General features: G+C 37.0%; 1 protein-coding gene across 1 annotated transcript in view; it reads right to left on the reverse strand.

Annotated features, from left to right (window-relative positions):
* The window catches only part of ror1 (receptor tyrosine kinase-like orphan receptor 1), a 122,851-nt gene that overhangs the window by 25,078 nt on the left and 70,620 nt on the right, over nt 1–27,153 (reverse strand). Inside the window, exons 2-4 of the mRNA XM_051896302.1 lie at nt 6,659–6,730; nt 1,868–2,155; nt 703–739 (exon numbers count right to left, since the gene is read on the reverse strand). Of these exons, the coding sequence (XP_051752262.1) occupies nt 703–739; nt 1,868–2,155; nt 6,659–6,730 (397 nt within the window). The remainder of the gene's footprint in view (nt 1–702; nt 740–1,867; nt 2,156–6,658; nt 6,731–27,153) is intronic.

Here is a 27,153-nt window from a genome sequence, read left to right on the forward strand (position 1 = left end):
TTAACTTTGGCACAAGCTGATTGGTCCATGTTGCATCTGCAGCCAATGAGCTTGTTGCTCAACACATTTAAATGGCTGGTTACATTCACTATAATAGTTTGCAATGCTGTTCAGTGTTCCTCTAAAACTTTCAACCTTTCCCAGCTCCACCTGTATATATCTGCTATGGGGTTTTTGATATATGCTATTTTGTGCAGCAGTCTTAATCGCAGCAGCATATCGACGTATGTATTGGCAGTAGCAAGTTCCTGTACTTGCTCTGCAGCAGCAGCAGCAGCAATAATCTAAAACAACAGCAATAATCTACAGCAGCAGCAGCGTAGCAGATTTATTCCGCCAAGACCAAATACATTAACATTGTCATATCCATTACCATGCTAAAAATCTTCCAAGAGTTGTCATGATTTATATATATCAAATATAGGTTGGAAATGTTATGCTTAAATCACAGTAAGTGAAGTGCCAGTCTAACACATAAAACCTTACAGACAAGAGTATGCATTCCTTTCTGTGCAGGTCTATATCATTCACTCGCTCACACATAAAATGGAAGTGCTTTACCCAGACAACTCTTGAAGGAGCAATTAAATCATTTGCCTATCCAAAGTTTCTTTTTCCCCCTCATGCTCTTGTATATTTAATGACAGATAATGGAGGATTTTAGATGGGGTAACAGCACAGAGGAAAGGAAAATGGACTTACGGTGAAGGCCTTCCAGGCAGAGTGGTGGGAGCAGGATCTGGAAGAAAGAGAGAGTGGGGATTTTTAACAACATGCTAGGAACAAATCGCCCACAAAGAAGCATAACACATGCAGCCAATATGGCTCCTTGGCATCATGGAGTAGAGAATAACTACAGTGATCTCATCAGACCTACATAGTTTCTCAAGATTTTTACTGTAAAGGTCTGAGGACAGTAAAGTGCTACACTTATGAAGATGCATTAAAAACACATTTACAGCACAGGACTTAAGGACATTTACAATGGTCTTCATTCCAAATGGAGGGACCACTACTTTGCAACAGGTCCAAATTTATGTGTGTGGTCTACTTGAAGACCTCTTTAATCTTTCAATTGTTTCTCCTAGATAGCAATGGCATTACTTCACTTTTGCTGAATTTTGCTGCTCATTAGATTTTTATTCTGAGAAAGACTGTAATACAGTCAACTGTTTTTGTTCATACAATGAAAGTTAATGGGGTACAATCTACAACAAAAAACACAAGGTGTGTTCGAAATCACATAGTGAGTAGGTACTACATTTAATGAGGAATGAATTACGAAACCGTTAAAAAAGTATGTTCTACATAGTTTAAATGGTCATCCGAGTACTTTTCGCCTACTGTTTTTCTACTGCCTACTGTTTACTACAGTTTTTGGCCTACTAAATAGGCATAATTGGATACAGGGACTGAGAAATTTTATAACACAATCTCATGGCAATTCGTAACTGTTTTACGATTTAGCAAATTGTTGGCTAATTCGTATGAATTTATTCAGTCTTATATGTCTGTTTTCGTACGATCTGCTTACGCCCCAGTAATGGTTATGTTTAGGGGTTGGGTTAGGGGTGGACCTTCTCGCTTTATTTCTATTTGTATGATTCGTATGAATTTGCCACCTCATAAAATAGTTCATTTTCCCTTAAGATTAACACAAATTTAGTGTTTGCTTCATTTGTTTAAATTTAAATGGTAAAAGTTGATACTTTTAACTGAGAACCTCGTAATGTCGTCTTTGCTATCATAGATGTCCCACTTAGATGTGATGTGTTTAAATATGCAAACCTGAAGTTTTTCTGCAATGCATCATCAGTCACCCAATTATGAAATCATCACAATATCGTTAAATTCCAAAAACACTCACCAAACTTGACAAACAGGATTCCTGTGGTAGATACTGTGCCATAGGTGTTGGTAGCCACACACTGAAAGTAGCCAGTGTCTGTGGTGTCCAGGTTTCGGATTCTTAGGCGGGAGCCATACTGAGTGGGCCTGTAAGAGATACGCCGCGGCTCCTGGACCACAGGGGCATCGTTTTTAAGCCAGCGGACTGTGGGTGGTGGATTCCCTGAAACGTGGCAATGTAGCTCAGCTGTCTGTCCGAGGGAGGTAGTGATATTATTCATCGGAGCATCCAGCCTTAGGAAGTGATCTGAAAGGACAAGACAGAAAAGTTACTGAAAACATACAATGTAGCTAACTTATTCAAATTACCCAAAGGGAATAGTGTTGAAAAAAAGTTATACGTGTTTGGTACAACATGACGGTTAGTAATAACGACAGAAATAATCCTTTAAACAGTCATTATTTGATGTGTAGTAAATCAAAAGTTTTTCCAAGAGGCTTTTCTTAGTGTTTGTGGGTATTTTGTAACTATATACGCACATACAATGTGCAACAAACCTCTAAGCTGCCGGTTAGGAATTCTTTACATGATATTTAGCGGTTGCCACTAGGTGGTAAATCATTAGTTTGTCTCATTGGGGTGGATAGCGCCAGAGGGGACAGAAGAATCCTTGAAGCTTCTGGAAAGTTCTGTCTCCAGAAAATTTGTCTTGCCAGGCCTACAGCTAACTTTGATAAGGGGCCAGCAAAAACATGACAACCCCCTAATATTTCATGGGTGCTGGGAGGGAAATAAAAGCACTTGTAGTGAGCTCAGCAGATCTGACCCATTCTGGTCTGAGTAAGGCCATAGAGGGGAACTTATGTAGTAACACTTCAAATCTATGGGAAAATTTCACAGATGGAGTGTTGAAACACTTTGTGGTAAAGGACCCAATCCAGAATTGGGGTTATAACGGATATGCAATGGTACGTGTAGGTGCTTGTGAAAACAATGTGATCTTATTAGTATTAGTAATGTGTGGTTTTAGATGCTGATAATACATTCATATTGTTAAAATAAAATTGCATACTTGGCATATAAATGGCAATGAATACTAATGAGATCATATTGGCGTAAAACAGACAGTCAAAGTTGTTCCATACAAATAATTTTAACCTCTGTAGAGTTCCCTAGGACTTCCTGTGGAGTCATATGAACGGTTTGGCAGACAAGCTCTGACAGGCTCTTGATGGCATCCTGACAAGCCCTACTTGTGTAGCCAAGAAGCAAAGAGTGAAAGTAAACTTTTCCTCTCACTCAGCGCGGATTTACTGTGAGCATATCATACATAGAGTCCAACAATCTGTCAATACTTAAAAAGAGTCACTACTACACTAGGGCATTGTGGAGTGAACTTAATTACTGCTAACTAACTAACTAACTACAGTGCAGAAGTGGGGTTCCAGAAGAAAAAAATCCCACTACTTTTTCCATAGAGAAATCGATTTTAGGTGATAATATATAAATATTTAAAGAAAGGTATAATATTACATTTTGATCAATGAATATCAATAGTCAATAGCTTTCATATTGTACTGTTGTATTTTTTTTTTTTTTTGCTCTAAATCAAATGTTGTAATGTTAAATTGTTAATATTAATATTGGTGCAGTTTCAGTTCAAGGCATATAACTCATTACTCAAGAATTTTCTTCAATGCCTAAGAAGAATAAAAAATATTTTCAAAGCCAAGGCCACCTAAAAAGTTGTTCTGTTATGCACTACAAATCTGCGAAGCAGTGAAAATTGTCTGTGAATCTATGATGTATGATATGATAAATCTTAATGGTCAAACTGTAAAATACAAACTTTTTGTGGAGATGTCATGCCACATTAGTTCACTTAAGTCTGAATTTATAGCGGTTGTAATAGTAACAGTAACCCCTTCTCTTTCTCTTCAAATTCAGTAGCATCTTCTCACAGGAGGTCAGACTGTGGTGCAATGCAAGGAATGTGACTTTGATGAGAAAATTAATAAAAATATATTGAGTAGGAGCCATGAGTGTGGCCCCCCAGGGTTACAGGCAGGGTAAGCAGCCGCAGGGCCCACAGCTGTGCAGGTACATCCACAATATTAGTCCTGCTGCGGTGGGGGTTGGATTCCACTGACTACCATTCACCTTTCAGAAACTCCAGCACTGTTTGAACTATACCTGACAGCAGTGTTCAGAAAACTGCATCTAGGGTTACCAGCAATGTGGTGGCAGATTTGAGCAGGATTTTGTTGACCACAACATTAACAGGAATATGTAGAATGGACCTGGGGAAAAGCTGGCTTTTTCAGGAACTGGACTTAGGTGATCCTCGATATTGCTTTTTGAAATTTTTTTGAAAACATTAAAGTGACCCTATACTCGACCTCATCTAAAATACAGTATTGACACTGCACTTTATCTAAAATACATACTTGATTTCATATATTTCAGATGAACAGGTATATTGCTTTCTAAAAACTGTCATTATCATGAGATTAAATGTAACTGAATATTATTATTTATTAACTTATTATATTGACATTGACAACCCTAGTTTTTACAGCAACAAATCTTTTGGTTTTATAAAAAGAATAATATAAGAGTCAATTATGCCCATTTAGCAATATTTTACAATAATAATTCATATTTTAATTTAATAATTTAATTTTGCAATAATGTTTACAACACTATTAATATAAAAGCCAATTATGTTAATTTTGTAAACAACAATCTGTCTTTATAATATTATTCTTATTACTATTTTTGTATCAATTTTGCATAAATGGGACTGAAAATATATAGCTTTTTAGTACCACATCATCATATTTGGAGGTCTCTAGGATCAAAAAGCTCGAAAGACATTAGACAGCTTTGCAAAGGCAAGTCACTGCAAATTCACACCACAAAATATATTAATCATGCAGATTTTTGAGGCCTTAGTCATTTCTTATGATCACAATCTCTATATTTGAAACCACAGTGAGAAACCTGAGGTCTGGGTGACAAGTGAAGTGACTAATATACACACCATCCAACCATTACCCCACTCCCTATCTTCTTCTTTTTTATCCTTCCTCTTGTCCATTCGCACCTCCTCCCTTCTCTTTCCCTACTCTCTTTTTACCGCCCTCTTGCTCTCATTCCAGACATGTCTGGTCTGAGGCTGGCTGGAGGGAAAGTAACCTTCCTTCCCCTGGTGGATCTCTTCTTTATCCCTTCATCTTAATTTCCTCCATCCAAACATCAGCTCTCTTATAACAATATACAAATATGGTTCTCCAAAAATGGATTTGAATGAAAAATACAACCACAGGGGGATCAGTTCTGACCCATAATGCATCTGACTGACAAGCCTAATCTTTTGGACACTTCCACTTCCTTTTAGTGATGTAAGCATGCGGTGACTGGTTATGAATTTCAGCCAACCGCACACAGACCCACACGCACATGTAATTCAGTTGTTTATTTATCAAACTTCGACAGATGATTTGAAGAAGCAATTTGAAAGTTAGCAGAATCAAGACAATGGCAACTTTTGTTGGCAGCGTGGATGTATGTGGACAGTAGGCTTCTTTATTTACTGTGCTGATAGTTAGTGGAGGGAAGTGTGTGGGAAATGGATGTCTGACATATAAAATAGTAATTTTTAAAAAAAATGGAAGATTATTGAACCCTTTAGATAAAATCTGAAAGGAATACTAAAACAAACAAACAAAAAAAAAGTTTTCCTGCGCTTTGAAATATTTATACCAATATAAAAGTTTCCCCCCACTTTCAATTGTTTTACTTCAATGAAAGGTTCGATTTTTGTGATTTTTTTAATGAAAGATCAAAAGGATAAACAATGCAGATTTATTTGTACAGCCATCTTTGATCATATTTACCAAGGGTGGCAATAATTCTGATTATATATGTGCATTTTAGTAGACAAATTAAATAAACTAGTAAGAATGTGAAAAGTGTGTTTACTTCATAGTTGAACAAATACCCATATGCAAAAAGGATACATCATATATCTAGCAGACAGGAATTACTGTAAGATCTTTTGTTTCTTTAAAACCTTTCTGTTTTCTGACCTAAAGTCAGCTGCTGGTCAAAAGAAAGTTCTTGTGTTGACATCTGTATTCAAACGCCAGACAACAAATCCGACTGAGATTTAAATATTAATCCCAAAACAATTAGGACCATTTGGAGAAATCACATAGCGGACATAATGACTCCAATTCTCTTATTAGTTTAATTACTACTGAGTTGGGTTCAAGACAGGAAAAACGCTTAAACTATATGACAAATAAAAGAACGACAGAAAAGGGTCTTGGAATGGTAGAATTGGGGCGGAGTGCTATAATTAAGTATTTGTTGGTAAGTATTTGTATTTCCCATAGAGAGAAAAAAGGAGAGAAACTAAATGGAGTTGTATGATGGCACTGAAATTTAGCGATCTTATAGAAAATTTGCTCTTGCTTGAATTCTCCTGACCTTTGTTCCAACTTGCACCTAAAACAATAGCACTGACACAACAGATCTAGGTTTACCATGAGCACGGAAACCCCCAAATTAGTGTGCACTGTACCAGACTGAAGAATTAGGATGACTTAAGACACATAACAAGCTTCTTTCAAAATGTTGCCATCCAAGAGCTCACATGTTCCTGCTAGTAATGCTGTCTGCTTTGGCAATCAAAACTAACATTCATCTCCAGACAAAACATCCAGCAATCTCTGCAGATCTGTCACATTACTGTAGACCTAATGGTGTCCCTGAGTGGCCTAGAAGAGCTGGGCTAAAACTCACCTCTTTCAGCTCCTCTGGACATGTTCCAACTGGAGGCGGCCACCACATTTGGGTCTGAAGAAATCTCTGCCCCTGTAGATACAAAGCCATGAGAGAAAGTCAAGGAGAGGCACATTTCAGATTGTGGTGGTACAGAAAAGGTAACAGATGGTTATACATGGTACTTTGGTACTTTATACAAGTCACTTGGATACTGTATTCATGTACTATTGTATTCAAACTGATGCATCAACATATTTAAAATAAATAATATTGTAATACCATGGTCAGTGGAATAGATGCAGTGTCTGGCTCATATATTATACATCTACTATAAAGTACATAAGTAAGTATACTGATAAAACTAATAACTGTAAACATATACACACACTACTAGGATTAAATAAATAAATAACCTTAATCTGTATAACTCAGTCAGGTTGATTCAGTCATATTAAATTACACTGATTGGATTATAACCAGTCATTGCATGGCTCAACCAGTTATTGACAGTTATCGATCAATTGCGGCACTGTGTGGTCAGATATTTTTGTATTATGGCTGTTAAACTGTGTATTTGACACAGTCAGCAAAATTTTCCTACATAGAAAGCTCTTTTTCTTCTCACTTATTAAAATAATTTCATTTTAAATCAATATTTCTTGTCCATTTATTTATTTAGCAAGTAGCCATGTAATAAACCTGATAATGTACAGTGAGCCAGTCATTATTGCAAAATAAACCTCTTCAGGATATTAAGTCAAGACCCCTCTGCTTTGGGTTCACTCTGTGGGTTTATTTTGTTGAAATGTACATTACCTCTTATTCAATTTAGATTTTAAGACATAAAGTACAGTTTTTAGGTTAACTGACAAAACATTTGAAACAATTCTAAATGTCGCTAGCCATTTTTTTAAATATAAATCCAGTTTCAGTTCAGTATTCACTTTTGTGAGAGCAATGATAAAACATACAACAAGAATGTGAAATTAAAGAGACGGTCGTGTTGCTATTAGTTCTCTGTGTGTGTTCAGGAGCGTGCAGGTAAACCTGCCTCTAATATATGAAGATTACAGACTTGTTACTGTACAAAGGACATTTTATTATAGTGTAGCAGCACAATATGGGCAAGTGTTGACAGGTTCAGAGTTAGTAATGCTCATCTTACAATGGCCCCCTTTGAGTCAGACCAGGGATATTTTCATCATTTTACTACAGAACACAATAAACAATGGACTGGGGCAGTACATGAGTCCGAACAGAGGTGCAAGGTGCTCCAGGAATGTATGGCATTAGTTCATTTCTCTCCCTTCTGTGCCTGTGCTTGATCAGAGACAGTATAAAAAGTGGAAAGACTAAATAAATGGTTAAAAAAATGAATGGGAGAAATCAAATCACTCAACAGGGTGGCTGCAGGAAAATACCTTTCCATTAAAAAAGGCAATCAGCTTATTGTTAAAGGCATCGCCTAATCTAGTCTTTATTCTTATTACATTATTAGTAGACTGTTAGGGTTAGTAGAATAAGTTGACATGCACTTGCAAAGCTAGGGTTATTGGACCATCAAAACAGAAATAAAGTAGACAGTCTACTAATACTCCAATGACTGGTAGTTGACATGTAGTTACAAGTTTACTTATAGTTAGCAGAATATCTAAAGTGGACTATTGAAATAAAGTGTTACCAAAGTGTGTTAAAAACAGTCACGAAAGTGTACTCTCTTTAAGTGCACTTAAGTGGCCTTTCATTTCATTAATATTATATTATCTCCAATTACAGTTTTACATTTTTTTTTTTAGATTTGCAATACACTACAATCGCACATTCAATACAATTAAGTGCACTTCTTTTTCACAAAGGTAGAAAATAACTCCCTTACATTACCAAGATGGCTGCCAATTGAAACGACTAACAAACAATGTGCTCCCACTTTTCCGTGAAAAGCGCCAATTACCTTACCAGTCATCGCTAAATCTTCACAATAATCCTAACTAAATGACACTTGTTCTGAAACAATCTGAAACATTTTCTTTAGCCTGATTTGAGCTAAAGCTACATTTATGAAACTATTTTAGTTAGATTAAGTTTTTCCTCATTCATGTAGATAAAAGCTGTACTTGACCAGAAAATCATTTTCCAAGATGGCTGCTGAGTAAACTGACTGACTTGCTTCAAAAAGCAGTTTGGAATGACTGACAGCATAAGCTCAAGTAAACTCTAAAACAGTGCACATACACTCTTACAACCTTGAAGACAAAGACTTCAGTCAACAATGACTACCAAAGCAAACACATGCTCACACTGTGTGCATTTGCGACTGTGCTTGAGTGCATCTCTATGTAAAGTAGAGCTGTGGTAATGGATTACACAGACTCCCTGCTGACTGGGCTCACATCGGAGGATAAATCTCCAGTGTACTGACAGGCTCAGAGCTCTGCTGGAACTACAGTGAGGGAGGGGGGCCACTTTTTGTGGACATCTCATTCCACCTAGTTTCATTAAAAGTAGGGTAAGCAATTTGTTTTATAAACACTTTTTGTTATACTGATTGAAACTCTATTCACATCCTGATAGCAATCAATAATAGAAGTGGTCTAAATATTAAACATGTACATATATCTTCTGTGGAAGTCTCAGGACCAAAAAATGTCCATCCAATCACTGCATTCGGTCCATCAACATATATATTTACATACCTCCGCGCACACTGCTCACACAGACGCCATACCCGGTGTTACCCAGAGCTGTTCTTGTCCTCAGACTCGGATTTATGCATTTCAGTGTCAACACTATCAACACCGAAATGAATCTGCAGCAGTCAGGTGGTACAAGCAAGAGCTCTGTAAATTGTTTACATTCATTACAATTGTATTGTATGTTATGTGCTTTGAGACATGAGTCTCTCGTCTCGTGACGCTTTGCAAACTCTGTTGTGTGCAGTCATGTGTTTTGAAGGAGGTGTGGCTTTGGAGAGCGCTCTGAAGGGAGGGTGGGATCTCATGCTTTTAAAGCTAGCTTGCTATTGCTAGCTGCTCTGAAATTCCCTACCCTACCTTTAATGGCAGTAACAGAAAGGTGTGCTTCTATTCAGGAATAATCATTCTAAAACATTACACAACTAAAAATATATACTATACTACTCTGTTTCGAGTGAACTACCTATGAAAGCAGCATTTTATGGCATCATGGGTATATCAACGATGCCTGTTCCAAAAAGTAGACATGTCTAGGAGAAGGCAATCCCAGAATGCATGATGACAAGCTCAGTGAAAAAATAAATGAATTAAATTACATTAAATAAAAATGACAAATAAACATAATTCATTTAATACCAAAACATATTGATAAAAAAAAGCATAATTAAAAATATTTATGTTCAGCATAATTACACAGTCGATTACTTAAAGGGTTAGTTCACCCAAAAATGAAAAAAAATGTCATTTATTACTCACCTTCATGCCGTTCCACACCCGTAAGACCTTCGTTAATCTTCAGAATGCAAATTAAGATATTTTTGATTAAATCCGATGGCTCAGTGAGGCCTGCATAGCCAGCAATGACATTTCCCCTCTCAAGATCCATTAATGTACTAAAAACATATTTAAATCAGTTCATGTGAGTACAGTGGTTCAACATTAATATTATAAAGCAACAAGAATATTTTTGGTGTGCCAAAAAAACAAAATAACGACTTATATAGTGATGGCCGATTTCAAAACACTGCTTCAGGAAGCTTCGGAGTGTTATGAATCAGCGTGTCGAATCAGCAGTTCGGAGCGCCAAAGTCACGTGATTTCAGCAGTTTTTGCGGTTTGACACGCGATCTGAATCATGATTCGACACGCTGATTCATAACGCTCCGAAGCTTCCTGAAGCAGTGTTTTGAAATCAGCCATCACTATATAAGTCGTTATTTTGTTTTTTTGGTGCACCAAAAATATTCTCGTCGCTTTATAATATTATTATTGAACCACTGTACTCACATGAACTGATTTAAATATGTTTTTAATACATTAATGGATCTTGAGAGAGGAAATGTCATTGCTGGCTATGCAGGCCTCACTGAGCCATCGGATTTCAACAAAAATATCTTAATTTGCATCCCGAAGATGAACGAAAGTCTTACGGGTGTGGAACGGCATGAGTGTGAGTAATAAATGACATTATTTTCATTTTTGGGTGAACTAACCCTTTAATAGTTATTTAATCTTACAAATTTAATTAATTATTTAATGTACCAATGCTTTGGCAATGTAAAGACTTGTAAAGACAATGTCGAAAAATTCACTTGAATCTGAATCTTAACAACATGCTATCATCAATCTCTGTCTGCTAAACTTGCTGCCTGTGTAGAGTGTTCCAAATCGGTCACTTATGAGGTTCCATGATGGATAGGACGCTGTCTTAGAAGGCAGACACACATGTAGGCAGAGTTCCCTAGGTTTTTTTTTTTTTTTTTTAAACAGGGCTCTAGTGGTGGTGTGAAATAAATACACAAATCTCACAGCTAGAGAGTGAAAGGGTGTAAAAAGAGATAGACAAGTGTCAAAGTGTGAACACAGAGGTGTTATTACGTTAACTGGGTGTTAATTTAATGTTAAATAGGCCTGGTGTTAGAAAACATGTCATTTTAATGAGCTGCTGATATACACACACACCTGTTAGTGCCAATGAACTGTCTTGTGTGATATGGTACACACACACACACACACACACACACACACACACACACACACACACACACACACAAACCACCACATGCTAACGTTGCTTGAGTAGAAACCAGCAGCTGCAGGGGCAGGTGGTTTAATGCCCCTCCATGATGAAATTGACTACAACTGCAAATTACACTCATTAGTGATGTATCTATGACAGGTCACTTCATCTGCTCATTACATTCTGACCATTACTCATTATGGCATGACCTGTCACTTTCATCTATGAGTGATCCAAGTGCGGCCTCAAATTAGGATCATCTAAATATATTTTACAAGTGTCATATTTCAGTGGTATAATCATCATTTTTAACATGACAAACACTATATCACCAAACACATACACACACAAACAAACTCCTAAAACCACTTGTAATGTCTATTCAACTAATTACTCATCTGCCACAATAACGTATTGCAATTATTTTAATCTGGGGGCTAATCTAATCAGTATGTCCATACAATTAATTTGAATCTTTTTTTAAATGACAGCCCCATTTATAATACATTTCAACTGGTGCGACACAGGTCAGCTGAATATAACAAAAAAGATTAAATGTAGTTTTACTGCAGTCCACATCTGCAAGCTACCCATCATTAGCTAACCCTGAAATATTAGGGAAATTGCAGTGTAATTTGGAGATTACCTTTCTAATGTTGCCAAACAACAAAGGCAACTTTAATTGGGAACATTTGTTAATTATGACCTTAAAGGAAAGCAGTACACCTGAAAAATCAAGCATGGAGGAACAGGAAAGCCTCTGGTACAGTATACAATAAGTACATGCATCTGAAAGCACATAAAGGTTGCAGGTTTCAGTCTAGTTTCTGGCTTATATTCTTTCTCTCCAGTTATTGCACACAATTTCGAAGATAAATACAGATGCTGATTCTCACAATTCTTCTCTATTTTACATAAAATAGATAAGACAATATGGAAAATATACTAAATAATAGATATTAAATAAAAGGCAAAAATATGAATGTACAAGATCTCTCAGCAAGCATAGAGAGAACACTAAAATTTCTCCTTATTCAAGGGGAGACCTGACCTCAGACAGGTGCCAATGATCTGGTTTTGTGCATATGGGAAAAATAACTACAATTGAATTTACAACCATGCAAACTGAAGTATACAACCACGGAATCAAATATGATTGTATGATTTGTGTCCCAAACCTGAATTTTTTTTGAAACTTTTTATGTGGTTCCTGTTATTGATGGAAGTCATGTTAAATAATAGATATTAAATAAAAGGCAAAAATATGAATGTACAAGATCTCTCAGCAAGCATAGAGAGAACACAAAAATTTCTCCTTATTCAAGGATTAAGGAGATAAGACAAGGATTAATGATGATTACTCATCATATTTTCTGCTATTATATTCTTGAATAATGCAGTAAACTAAGCTGTATCCCAAGTACTATATCCCATAAAATACAATTATATAGTTTCATATTATGGATGGATGGATGGATGGATGGATGGATGGATAGATAGATAGATAGACAGAGAGATAGATGTTCTTTGCAGATGTTTTCTAACCAAAGTGACACAAAGGCACTATTGACATCAGAAAGTCTTCAACTCTAATACATAATGAGGTCATAATTACTCTGTCACTATATAATTGAAAGTTCCCCTTCATAGAATTAAATAAAATGAACAGCTGTCTGTGGCGTTACAGAGTTGCCTGATCTTCCTGGGTTCGAACACTGCCTGTCGACCTTAATGAATTATTAGCACAATTATGTCGGCACTTGGATGTGAATGGAAAATGTGAAGCTAGCTGGGTCAGAGACAATAAAGCTCTTTAATGATAGGGAGAATGTGAGGGAAAAGCCCAGGCTGATGATTCCCTCCATAAACTCTTGTGTTTGGAGGTGGGCACTGAGCCCAGCCCAAATGCTGAAGTTTGTCTTGGCTAGATGTTTCCTCTACTGTCACAACCCTTGAGCAAACACCCACCTCAGACAGGAGAGTAAATCTAAATGAGAAAGAGAGAGAGAGAGATGGAGAAGATCCATGGTAGAGGAACATGGTCGTTTCACCTTCTCAGGTGTCACCTGATTCATATAAAAGGATCAGCAAGACTCCACCTGAATGCACTACAGGGAACAGGAACCAAGCCATCCCCAAATCCTACACCACCTACCCCACCGTCCTGTCTCAGGAAACCGAGCTGTAATGTGATAACCCTGATCAGGCTCCAGGGACCCAGATGGCCCGGTATAGACCAGGCGTAGACAGGCTGGAGACTGGGCAATGAACCAGGGTGAGCGCTGGCCACGGACGCTGTAATACAAGGACCTTTCCCATTAGCACAACAAACACCAGAGCAGAACAAAGCCTCTGATGCAGCTGAAAGGTAGTCCTCTCCTCCGGTTAGCCCTCTTTAGCAAGACAACAGCCAGGCCCACCACTGGGCACCCCTTCCGGGAGCTAAGGGAATGTGCTAGCATTAGCCCCAGGGTGAAAGTACTTAGCTGTAATTAATGGACATCAGCTCTTAATGGCTTTCAGCAGCATTTTTTTTTTTTTTTTTGAAAAATCACTCATAAGAGATTTCTGGCAAAGTTAGTACAAAGATAAACGCTGCCTCCAAATATGCCTATTTCCATATTATATAGTATGCAACAAAACACTACGACAAAAGAGTAGTATGTCCAAAATCATAGTATGTGAAAAGTACCCAGATGACCTACTACTACCGTCAAGGTTCTGGGGTAGCGCTTTACTATCCCATGAAGCCAAGGGAGAATGAGTTGTGAATAGCAGTGAAGCAACGCTGTTAGGTCACTGTTAAAAAAAGTAAATTTCGGACCAAATGTAGTAATTATTAGACAGTATGTGATTTTGGATGCAGCAAAAGAGACTAAACAAGATGTTTGATTTCTTGATATATAAATAAATCATTTCATTCAGTAATTATATCTGTGAAAAAAATGGGAATGGGTTATCTCATGTTCCCCATTCAAAACGTCTGGATGTTTTCAAAATAATAAGCTACCTCTTCCAGTGACTAGCAGTGTAGTGAAACCATATGCTACATCTTTTTTTGTATTGCGTAGATGGTTTCATTGCCAAGATTGAGGGAGTACAAACTCTTGTAAACTGTCCTCTATCTCATGTAACACTGAAATGTCCAATTAATACCACTGAATCAGGTTTTTTGGGTGGTTCATTTAGAAAATGAAACAAAACAAAAAACAAAATCAAACCAATTAGAGTCCCTAGGCAACATTTTTTAATCATTTTTAGTGGAATATTTAACAGTAATAAATGTTTTTAACTCAGTTATATATATTAAGCTGTATTCAAGTTTTTTTTTTTTTTTTTTTATATTTAGAGTAAAACAAAAACAACTAATCGTAAAATATGGCTATTAAAGGGTTAGTTCACCCAAAAATAAAAATAATGTCATTTATTACTCACCCTCATGTCGTTCTACAGCTGTAAGGCCTTCAAGAACACAAATTAAGATATTGTTGATGAAATCCGATGGCTTAGTGAGGCCTCCATAGATAGCAATGCCATTCAAACTCTCAAGGTCCATTAAGGTACTAAAAACATATTTGAAAAAGTTCATGTGAGTTCAGTGCTTCTATCTTAATATTATAAAGCGCCAAAATACTTTTTGTGCGCCAAAAAAACAAGACTTTTCAACAATATCTATATGGGCTGATTTCAAAACACTGCTTCAGAGCTTTACGAATCGAATCAGTGAATCGGAGCGCCAAAGTCACATGATTTCAGCAGTTTAGCCGTTTGATAGGAGATCCGAATCACTAATTCGAAACAAAAGATTCATAAAGCTCATAAGCTTCATGAAGCAGCTTTGAAATCGGCCCATATAGATATTGTTGAAAAGTCGTTATTTTGTTTTATTGGCGCACAAAAAGTATTCTTGTCACTTATAATATTAAGATAGAACCACTGAACTCACATAAACTGTTTCAAATATGTTTTTAGTACCTTTATGGACTTTGGAGTTTGAATGGCATTGCAGTGAATGCAGGCCTCACTGACCCATTTTTGGGTCAACTAACCCTTTAAATTATAAATTATATTATTTACATTATAATTTTCTTAAATCAAACATATACATATACATATACACACACTCACAGTATATATTTATATACAGTATATATTTATATATAAATGTATAAATGTATATAAAATGTAATTGTTTGATAATAATAATATACATACACACACACAAGCTTTTTTCAGGATTCTTTGATGAACAGAAAGCTCAAAAGAACAGCATTTATTTGAAATAGAAATCTTTTGTAACAATATAAATGCCTTTACTCTCACTTTTGAGTAATTTAATGTGTGCTTGGTGAATAAAAGAATTAATTTAAAAAACATTTTTATTAGTAGCTTGTAGTGTAGCCAACTACTTTTTCAGAGAGTACCTTGGCTGTAGCTGAACTACTTTAAATTATGATTAGCTTATAACCTGGCAAGCTACAGTTTCAAAGCAGTTTCCTCAGCGCAGGCTAATGTGTTGCTGAAACAGCAGTGCAGCACACAGGCTGATGGATATTATATCGGGACATCCCATGCAATCAAGATCAAGGGGAAGATTAGCATATTCCTGAAAGTACCCGAACTACTTCAAAGCCGGTGCATCGTTTACATACGGTCTAATTTCAGGGGCCTGGAGTGATGTTTGGTCAGACGTGCAACACGTCACAAACATGATATTGCTTTACCATTTAATGACCCGTGTACTCACACAACGCAATCTCTGGGCATATCGGGTCACCCTGAGATCTCGCAGGAGCATTTCGGAATGTGCTCCGCTGGTTACCACCTACTGTAGAAGTCATTTGTTTTCTGCTGACAGGCAGGAGAAAGCGATCTCCCGATGCCAGACTGACAACATGCTGAAATCCTCCACTGGCGTGGAACAGGCTCCTCTCGCATGATGAGAATCTGGACACAAGCACGGTCTAAGGTGAAGTGAGAAAGGCATGTACCATGTGATCGGTAACAGCACTGCTTGAGAATGTCAGCATTACAAAAGATCCCATATGCTATTTACACAAACTCACTAAAGCAACTCACAACACGGCAACCTCGGTACAAGGAGCATTTGAGATGGATAAGAACTGGAGATGCCCCGGGTATTGTGAGACAAATTAAAATGTCATAGCAGTTAAACATCACAGGAGGCCCAGGGTTTGATCCAAATCCTCATGATCAGAATTTCCAAACGCTTTCCTCAGTATTTCCCTAAGCTTGATAGAAATAATAGGGAGAAGTGTAATGAATAAAGCATGCCAAGTTGGACAAGAGTCGTGGAGCATCTTAAACCGTTTAAAAGCAGTGATTGTCTCCTGCCTAAGGGATGATTGCAGAAAATGACACTGACAAGAGAAAGTGTTTGAGGACTACCACTGATGCTTTAGAGCTGTTCATCATCCAAGATCTTCACATCCAGGACCCAACATCCACGCTGCACCTGGTACTACTCTATACTAAACTCTAGACCCTTGAACTGCTTACTGATGAGAATTTCTATTAAAGCATGTTTTTTTTTTTTTTCAAGCACATTGCCTATTAATTCATTTTTTAAGTCAACAGGCTCTAGTTTATATCATAATCATGAAGCAGAACCTGATTCCAAGTGCAACATGTTCCTGGATCAACATCTTTGTTGATCCTGGAACAACATTCCAATCAACCAATTAGATCTGAGGGACAAGTTTACAGTTTATGTCAAGTCTAGACTTACAACTAGCATTAGGTGCTTCTACATCAGTGATCTTCACCTATCATTTCCCTATCACCTATCATTTTAGGGATAACTTATGGGTAGGTTTAGGTTTAGGGGTAGGGATATGGACAAAATTTTCGGACCAGAATGTTGTTCCAGGATCAACAAAATATGTTGACCCAGGAATGCATTCCCAGTCTAAATATCTTCTTTCATATGGTGGGATATTTGCAATTTATATATAGCTTCCAAAAACAATTAATTTAGTCAAAATAATTGGCTACTTTTGAATGGACGTCAATAGACAAAATTTTTGCCATCAGGATTTTGCCACACAAATCATTCTTCTTTTCAGTTTTTCTTAACCAGTTAGTGCTATGCTAAGCTAGTAGGCTTAAGATATTAGTTTGCTAAATTAAATAAACACAGGGAAAAAGTATATGAATAAAAAAAAGAAAAAAGAAAAGAGACAAATTAACATTTTCATGTTTAATAATAAATGCACCATAAAAAGATTTTCTAACATTTCTGATCAGGCACTTTATCTCAGCTAAAAGAGAAAGACCATACATTTTAAATGTGTGTATCTGCTTTAAAAAAAACAAACTTGAAAGTAAAATAGCACATAGATGGCTTCAAAGCTAATCGATATGGACTAAGAGCCACAAAACTGCAATTTTAATGGCCCACCATTCTTTAAGTCCATCATCAAGACCACAAAGCTGACCTCAAAAGAGGTGTAATACCTGAAATATGAGAATTATAGATGAGATAATCCATTTACTTGGCCAAACAAAACCATAATCCATTTGGTCCATTTTTTCAGTGCACAGGTGTTTCCGTGTGCTAGTAACTTTTCCAAAGGGTTACTTCCTTGCGTTCATGCAAAAGTTAATCTCCCTGATTTATGGTAAATCTTGCAGCTGGGAAATGGGAGACAAGTACGACAGATAAGTCATGGGCGATGTGTTACGCTATCAGCACCAGACACTATTTGTGTGGAAACGGTGGACTGTGCGCGCAGAAGCTGTTAGTTCCCAGAACCACTGCATTAATACATATCTATAAAAACACTACTGGGAAACTAATCACATAAAACACTCTGACATTGATCAATACAAGCCGTTTGTCTTAAAACGTGATCCATTCATGGACGCACGGCACTATTCACAAGTCTACCCAGATGCAATGGAAAACATCTGTGGGCTTAAGAGCCTCACTCACATACTATGTCTTTGTCACCTGACCCAATGGTGTGACAGTCACGGCAAGATGAACCAGATTACGAGCCAGAACCATCTATGTTTCCAGTAAAACTTACAACCATTTATTATTTCTCTTTTCTTCCAGCCCAGTCTTCCTCTTGTTGCTTTGCCAGCTCTGGAGAAAGTGCCAGAGAGATGTCTACAGCTTTGGCTGCCTCCAGCTTTCTCTTCTGTCAATCATACGGATGGTCTCTTGATACCGCTCCCCTCAAGGGTTAGAGAAATAAGCTGCAAAATTCCTAAGAACCTTCAGCTGACATAATGAGGAAGACAGTATACGCGAAAGAGACAAAATGAGAGAGGAAAAGCAAGTGAAAGGGATGGAGGGATGGTGACAAAGACAGACAGAGAGAATTGAGGTCAATTGGACAAACATTTGCCAAAAACCAAAGGATATTCCATCTGGTGCAAGCAAAATAAAAGATTAAAAAAAAAACCCAGAAAAACAAGGAAGTCTTCCGGGGAAGTTTTAAAAAGACTTTGATTGATTCACTATATTAAAGAATAACATTATTTCTGCTGTTATATGCAACGTCCAGCTGAGTATTATTCCTTTAGAAAACCACAAAGACTTTCATAACAGGACAACACGGGGAGAAGCATGCATAAACTGTCAAGTATAGGAATTGAAGAGAAGTTGATGAAATAAGTTGTACAATTTTAAAACTGGCGGATGAATCTCTAGAGGAAAGTTTATACTTTCAATAAGGAAAAAATATAGAAATACTGTACAGAAAAGGGGTTACAGTTGGGCTACATTGTGTGCAGTATTTCAGTGCAAAAAGTCTTTCACACAGAATGAGTTTTTGCATTTAAAATCGTAAAACGGAAGGCAGTAGTATGGAAAAAAATTATGGGTTTTGAGATTATTTAAAAGTTGAAATTTTTAAAACTTGAGCCTCGCATTTTTAGAATCCTGCAGACCCAACAAAAGACAAGATGAGAGCACAACAGTCGATTTTTACATAGAAAAAACAATGGAAAAGCAGCATAGTGGAATGCAAAAATGCATTCTGTGTGAACGGCCCCTTACTCACCCTGCTACTCACTAAACACCTGCAATTCAGTTTAACCAGGGGCTAAATGCACTAAAAAAACACTGTAGAAAAATGATCATTCTGTCATCATTTACTTACCCTCATGTCGATCCAAACCTAAATGACGTTCGTTCTTCTGCAGAACACAAAATGAGACATTTTGAATACCGTTTAGGTCCAAACAACATTGAACCTCATTCATTTTTACTGTATTGAAGACATTTTTCAAAATATCTTTTGGGTTCCACAGAAGAAAGAAAGTCATTCAGGTTTGGAATGTCATGAGAGTGAGTAAATGATGACAATTTTAATTTTAATTTTTGGGTGAAATCATTTTGAATTCTACCAATATATCTACAATTCACACCTTTAATTTGTTTAAAATGTTACTTTATCTATTTGTAGAGGGTGTGGCCATTAATTTCAAATTGCATCACCTGACAATGTGTTAGCATGCACTTATACTAAAAAAAAAAGAATAACTAAATGAAAGCATATTGCTTCCTTGATCTTATTTGCATCCAAGAGAGAGCACAGTTGGTATTCCTGGCCTGAACACATATTTCATCAAAAGTCAGAAAGAGACTATCATTTAAGGAGCAGACTCTTCCTCAGCAGTTGCCTCCTAATGCAGAGGATTTGTCAGTAGAATTCCAGTCTTAATGAAAATCACATCTCTGGTTATTTGAAGAAAAGTAGATTGCCAGATGGAGACTCGCTGACAGTCACATCCAGTCCTCTCTTTGGTGGTTTTCATCAGAGAATAATCATCAGAAAAGTATCATACAGAGCAAATTAGATTACGTCTATAAAAAAAAACAAAAAAAAAAACTCTCATCCACAATTTAAGAAAGTAGGGCTTAATGTGATTGAGGGCAACATGAGGGGATGAAATAATGTGGACTCAACTAGTTTTGCTTCAAGACTCAAATTTCACACAGGACATATGTTTCAATACAGCTTATAATCACATAAGTAAACAAAAATGTCATTTAATCAAACTGAAATGTATTGCTAATTTAAATTTATAATATTGGAACATGTAACTAACTGTACATTTATAATATTAAAAAATAAAAATACAATTAAAAAAATTATTTCAGAAGATGTGATTCTACATTTATCACTTTTTTAAAATTATATCAGTGTGACTTAATTACTCTAAAAAAATATTTAATATTTGTCAAGATTCTGATTGTGGCTCTTGCATTCATGTCTGTAGCTATTTGTCATAGACAGCGTATAAATGAATTTTGACTGAAACTCTTTATAGAGGTCGAACATAACTTTGTATGCATGTGTTTTCATGGGGTGAACATTGAAAGAAGTACAATAAGTGATGATGTGAGTGAAGCCTGGATCTGGTTAGACACTGGGCTGTAAACAGCCGGAGTGATGAACGATGAGTCATGGGTGTGTGTATGAGCTTATGCACACTGTAAAAATGTTTTCATCATTTTGTATATAATCTCTTTTCCCCCCATCCATTAAACTTAACACAATCATTCCTGTCATTTCAACCTTTATAATGTTTTGAGCAGATTTTTTTCATGCATGCTTTATGTGTGACTATATATATATATAGAAAAAATGACAAAGGAAAGAAAAATAAGAATATATCACACCACAAAACTTAACACTAAATAGTAAAAAAAAAAAATCAATATATAGTAATATGAACTAGCAGTGAAGAGAATAGGCCGCATGACTGAACTCTGAGGCCTACCAGAAAGTGAAGAGTAGATGATTAATGAAGCATTAACTAAGCGGATTCTCCAGAGGACTTGACTTCAAGGGAAAATCATATAGCTGCAGAACAAGAAGGTACAGAGACTGAACAGCAGGAAAGAAATCCAGGTGGAAGGAAATCCAATGGGACATTAAAACCCCGGAAGCATGAGACCTGCTCGGTGCCATCTTTGCTCAATGGCACTCAGGTCTGGTCATTTAAGATTTTGAGTGAATCACATGAGCCATAAATGTAAATGATGATTGGCTGATAGTACCACAAGAACACACACGGTCCAAACACTAGTGCATGTGATGTGAAAGGCAGCACACAGAAAAAAAACATTTAAAAAAGAAACATATTTTAGAAATATGTTACTACAAAAATATTGATTTGATCAGAATACATGTCTGAAAAAGATAACCGACACATGGCCGCCACATGGCTTCATATTCTACATACCATTCAAATGTTTGGGGTCAGTAAGATTTTTTTTTTTTTTTTTTTTTTTGGAAAGAAATGTATACTTTTATTCAGCAAGGATGCATTTAATTCATAAAAAGTAATATTACAAGATTTCTATTTCAAATAAATGCAGTTCTTTTGAACTTACTATTAATCAAAGAACGCTGAAAAAAATCTCATGGTTTCCACAAAATTATTAAGCAGCACTACTGTATGCAACTCTAACAGTAATAAATAATGTTGTTTGAGCAAAAAAATCTGCATATTAAAATGATTTCAGAAGGATCATGTGACACTGAAGACTGCAGTAATGAGGCTGAAAATTTAGTTTTGCCATCATAGGAATAAATTGCATTTTAAAATATATTAAAACAGTTATTTTAAATTGTAGTTTACTGCAAATTTACTGTATTAATGCTGCCTTGGTGAGCATAAGAGAACTTCTTTCAAAAACATTTAAAAAAATATTACTGACCCCAAACTTTTGAATGGTACTGTAGGTCTGAATCGAGGTGACAGAAAGAAAAAGACAAGACATTAGACAATGGGCAATAGATGATGCAGAAGGAAAAGGCACCACAAAGGAAGATCTATTTTGTATTACCTCATTTCCTTTCACAACTAGTTGTGAAACGTCCCATTTTTCTGAGATAAAATCCTAATGCATTCTGCAAAACCCATAACATATTGCTCCTATTACTGCCCCTCCACCAATACGACCGGAATAATTCTTTGTGGCATTGTTTTAAATTGTTAATAATCTGCAGGTAACCAGGGAGGCTTGGTCAAGCGCAGACAGGTCCGGAGAGCGAGGGAGTCTGGGCTTCATTAGAGATTTCATTCTCCCTCAGCACCTCCACCTCGCTCAAGGTCTGGAACCATCCATTTACATCTGCGTAATTGGGGACACATGCAGGTTCACATGTACTAAATCTGCCCCCTCCTGACAGCTCTACCCCCTTCTTCAGGTCTTGACAAAGACCTCAATATGATCAAATGCTACCTCTTCCAGTTCCGTTGGGTTTGTCCCTCAATAAAAAAACAACGCAGGGTGAAATAAGCAGCCTAGGCCGTAGATAAAGCCAGCATCTGATAGCATATGGAAGATGTTTACACTAATATTGCTGTTCTGATGTTATCACATGCCTTCATTTAGTGGATCAGATGTTCCCGAGAGAGCAGCTCTAGAAGTAGGGACAGATTTTCATGGAAATAGATTAGATGGAGGTCAACTTATGCATAGACACATATTGTCTACTAGGGCGTTCTGTCTTTGAAGCAAAATAAGTCTTGTGGAATGAGCGCAAGCATTTTGGAGATACAACAAAGCATTTTTGGACTGCTTTTAAAGTATGACTTCAATTACAGTGACATACTTCTAGCGCATCCATGGGATTTTAAACAAAAGCATATCTACGGGATCATAACCAGACAGAATAACCCAGCACAGCTAATGAAAGGGCAACGGACATAATAGTTTAGAGATGTTGTTGCAAACTGCGGTCCCTTTGAAACAGCATTAAGTCTTTCACTTTAAATTACGGATATTGAAATAATGAATAAGCCACCGGCAACAACGTTCTGATTATCTTAGCCTACGTCCATCCAGATAAAAATTTCGTTTCAAAACACTTTCCATCCACAATAGCATTTTGTAAGTGTTTCCGAAAAGTTGCTAGTCCACACTGAAACATTTAAAAATGCTTAAATGCATGCGTAAAAGAGAGACCAGACATAATAATATTCTCACCCTATTCTTTTGGCATTATCATTTTATTAGCAAAATATCCAACCACTTACTGGTGCATCTAGGTCATACTCAACGTTTCTCACGGCCATTTAAATGCCCAAAAGATATCAGAACGATTGCATAAGTACCTTCAAACCGATTACCCTTGAGATCACGTTAAGATAACTTAAAAGGCTCATATGGACGAAACCTGTGTTGAGACAATTGCCTCACATTTTAGCAAGGGTGCACAGTATATGTGTCTTAAGTTGGCTTGTCTTTAACTGGAGACCGATAAATTTTAGCAGCCTCATGTGGAACGTGCACACAGCAGTTAGTATTTTAAGTAAATTGAACCAAAGTGCCCTTTCAGTGATATGATGAGCAATAATTTAACCCGTTCTAGGTCCCTCGCATTACAGTTCTCTGGGGGAGTTTTGGCCCATTGGTCTGTAGACCGATGTGCAGCAGTGCCTTTGATTCCACACATCTGGAAAAGCTGCTCAGTGGTTTAAGGCTGTCCACATACACTCTTTGAAATGAGCAGCCACCGCTGACAGTCTACAGAGGCCACTGCTCCCCTGACTGCAACCCCCTCACCCTTTTCCTTCTGGAAGACTGTTTTATCAAGTATCATGCAGGCGGTAATAAAAGTTTTCATTTTTAGTGGAGGGGGGTTGTGCGTGTATGTGTGGGTGAACAACAAAGAGACTAGATTTTCTTGCCAAGGACCCACAAATTTGATCAACTTGCAGGGAAAACTCTATACTGTATATTTTCATTGTATAAAGACCCAATTTTATTTATACATTTTATGTGAGTAAAATATTAAGTGATATTATAAAGACAACAGAATCAAATTGCTTGCAAAATTAAATAATTGTCATTTTTGTTGTCATCGTACATAAGCAAATTGTTAAAATATTATCTATAGATACTAAATATTTACTTTTAAGTTGACAGAGAATCTGAGATTAATCATTTCCCCCACAAAACTATTTGTATTTTTTTCCCTTACTTTTACTAATGCTGTATAATAGAATAAAATAATTTGCAATTAATTATCTCAAATTCAGCCAAGTCTCCAGAAAGCAGAATAAAATAGTACTATTTATTTAAATATACTTTCATATTTATATTTATTATATTTACTGGTGTAACGGAACACAGATCTTTCGGTTTAGCACGCATGTGAACCATGTGAACTTTTGTGTGTACAGAATGTAATTCAAAACTCTGAGTTTCCCCCCTAAGATGACAATACAGTTTATATTGATATACTTTGATGTTGCGAATGGATATGAAAAATAATGGAGAACACAGAGATGCTGCGGGAAAAGTAAACAAAGTCTAAACTGGTTCTAAACATGAGACATGCTTTTTAAAGTCGCTTGCCCTCATATCAGATGGTGTGCTGTTTAATGCCTTTGAGACCTGTTTTCCTCAGGGTATAACTTACATTTATGGATATATCCTTATCTCTAAATGTAAGAAAGTCATGCAAGTATTTCCATTTTGGATAAAAAAGCTCTGTTAAACTCCATAGACTTCGCTGAAGGAGTGCCGACACAAACCAACAGAGCCATAGTTTGTTCAGTAAACCAGTGTTTGAAAAAAAAAAGCAAGAAATTTTGTTATGCCTTTTACCCACTGCCGGTACTGATAACATAACGAACCATCATTTTTGTGTATTGTTACACCCCTAATTATACTTTCTGCTCATCATTCCCATGGAAAGGGTATTTTGGTTCACCTTACTAAAAACACTACCTGCTGTGTGTACAGTATTCAATATGAGGCCGCTAAAATTAATCAGTTTCCAGTTAAAGACAAGCAAACAACACATATAGGGCCCTATTTTAATGATCTAAGCACATGGTCTAAAACGCACGGCGCAAGTGCACTTAGGGCATGTTCGAATCCGCTTTTGCTAGTTTAACAACGGGAAAAACGGTCAGCGCATGGTCTAAAAGAGTTGTCCCTATTCTCTTAATGAGTAATGGGTGTGTTTTAGGCGTAACGTGCAATAAACCAATCAGAGTCTCATCTCCCATTCCCTTTAAAAGCCAGTTGCACCCGCGCCATGGTGGATTCGCTATTTACATGGCAGAACTTGATCTGCTAGTGCGCGAGGTTAAAGCGCGCGAGCAGACCATCTACGGGAAAAGCTGGATTCCACCAAGGCATTTTTATCTTTATGCACACAATAATAATCTTTTACATCGTAATCCTGTTATTTTTAATATTTGGCATGTTTGTGTGCTGCTGCGCTTCCCTGTGTTCGTAATAAGCAGAGTGTATGCGCATTGTGCACCCGCCTATAGGCGCATATTACTAACGCGATCTTTAAATAACAAAAAAAATACTGTGCCATTGACTTTAGACCAGGTTTTTGTTGGTCAATGGCGCAGTCTGTTTCAGTTGCCTCAAAATAGCAATGCGCCAACAATGCACCTGAACACACCTTGTTTTCAGACCAGCGCGCACAATTGCATTTGCTATTTAAACAACGTGGCGCAAGACGTGAAATCATGGTAATAAGTGGTGCTGTGCAGTTGCTAGAGTGTTCTGGAAGGTTTCTTAGTGGTAACAGAGGCCATCGTCCTCAGAGGCCGTTGGATTTTCAGCCTGTTTTATCATCCACAAGGCAAAAATTGTAAGCCTTATCACTTCATTACCATGCTGAAGTTCAAAAAGTTTAAAACTCTCTGAATCTAAGCCATAGTAACAGTCTTAGCAAGCACCACTAATTAACAAATGAAAATAAATGGACCGACACCAGACGTGGGATTAAGATGAGTGACATAAATAAAGAAATTGAGAAGAGAGCACAAAGGCAGCTGAGGTAAATGGTGGATGGTGGTCTGTTATGCAATCAGTCTGTTCTCGTCCATGATACATCAGGGTGGATTAGTCAGCTCACAGGAGCTTGTAAATTAGCCTGGTGGAATGTGTACGTCTGCCAGCCTCTTGCCTCAAGAAGCTCGGCCCTGCTGAAGCCATCACTGGCCTGTGGTCTCTCATCTTCTTTGATTCATCCACCACTTTTCCTTTCTCTTTCACATATTTTCAGTCTTTCTTTGTCATTCTGAAATAGCCAAATAGTTGCAGGAAGACGAAAGCGGGATGAAATATACTGCGGTTTTGATGGAGGTCTGCTTGACAGAGCTTCTAAATATTTCAACCTGATGGCATTTATAATGGGTTTTATATCATGTGCTCATTGATGCTAATTAATAAGCCACAAAAGGAGGATACATTCCGCTGTAATTGTAGCCCCAAAAGTGCACTACAGCTGTCAGCTCAAAGACTAACAATGCGGTGGAGTTAAGTTAATATTCCCGGAGCATTTAAAAAATATGGGATTACAATTGTTTTGCTTAAAACTAATCTAACATAGCATAGCCTCACCCCACAAAACAGAAACAAAGCCATTGTGAATGAGTTCAATCTAAACACCATTTTATGAGCAGGAACGCTAGTCATTCATCACTCCTTGAACCCTAAAATGGTTGCCTTGACCTCTCTTCTCCTGAGAGACAGCCGGGTCAAAGCAGGCAAAGGATGTCTGGTGACCCCCCTGATGACTCCTGCTTGGTGGTGGGGGGATCTGAGGAGGAGCAGACACGCTAATGAGTTTTACAGCAAGTCTAGGCAGCTTTTATAGCAGTTTTGCTCATTTGTGTGAAAGAAGGAACAAAATATACTACCATTATTATCATTATTTTATTCAGCAAGGATTCATTAAATTGATCAAAAGTGACAGTCAAGACATGTATAATGTTACAAAAGATTTCTATTTCAAATAAAAGCTGTTCTTTTAAACTTTCTATTAATCAAAGGA

The sequence above is a fragment of the Ctenopharyngodon idella genome, chromosome 6 (assembly GCF_019924925.1).
Source record: "Ctenopharyngodon idella isolate HZGC_01 chromosome 6, HZGC01, whole genome shotgun sequence".
NCBI lineage: Eukaryota > Metazoa > Chordata > Actinopteri > Cypriniformes > Xenocyprididae > Ctenopharyngodon > Ctenopharyngodon idella.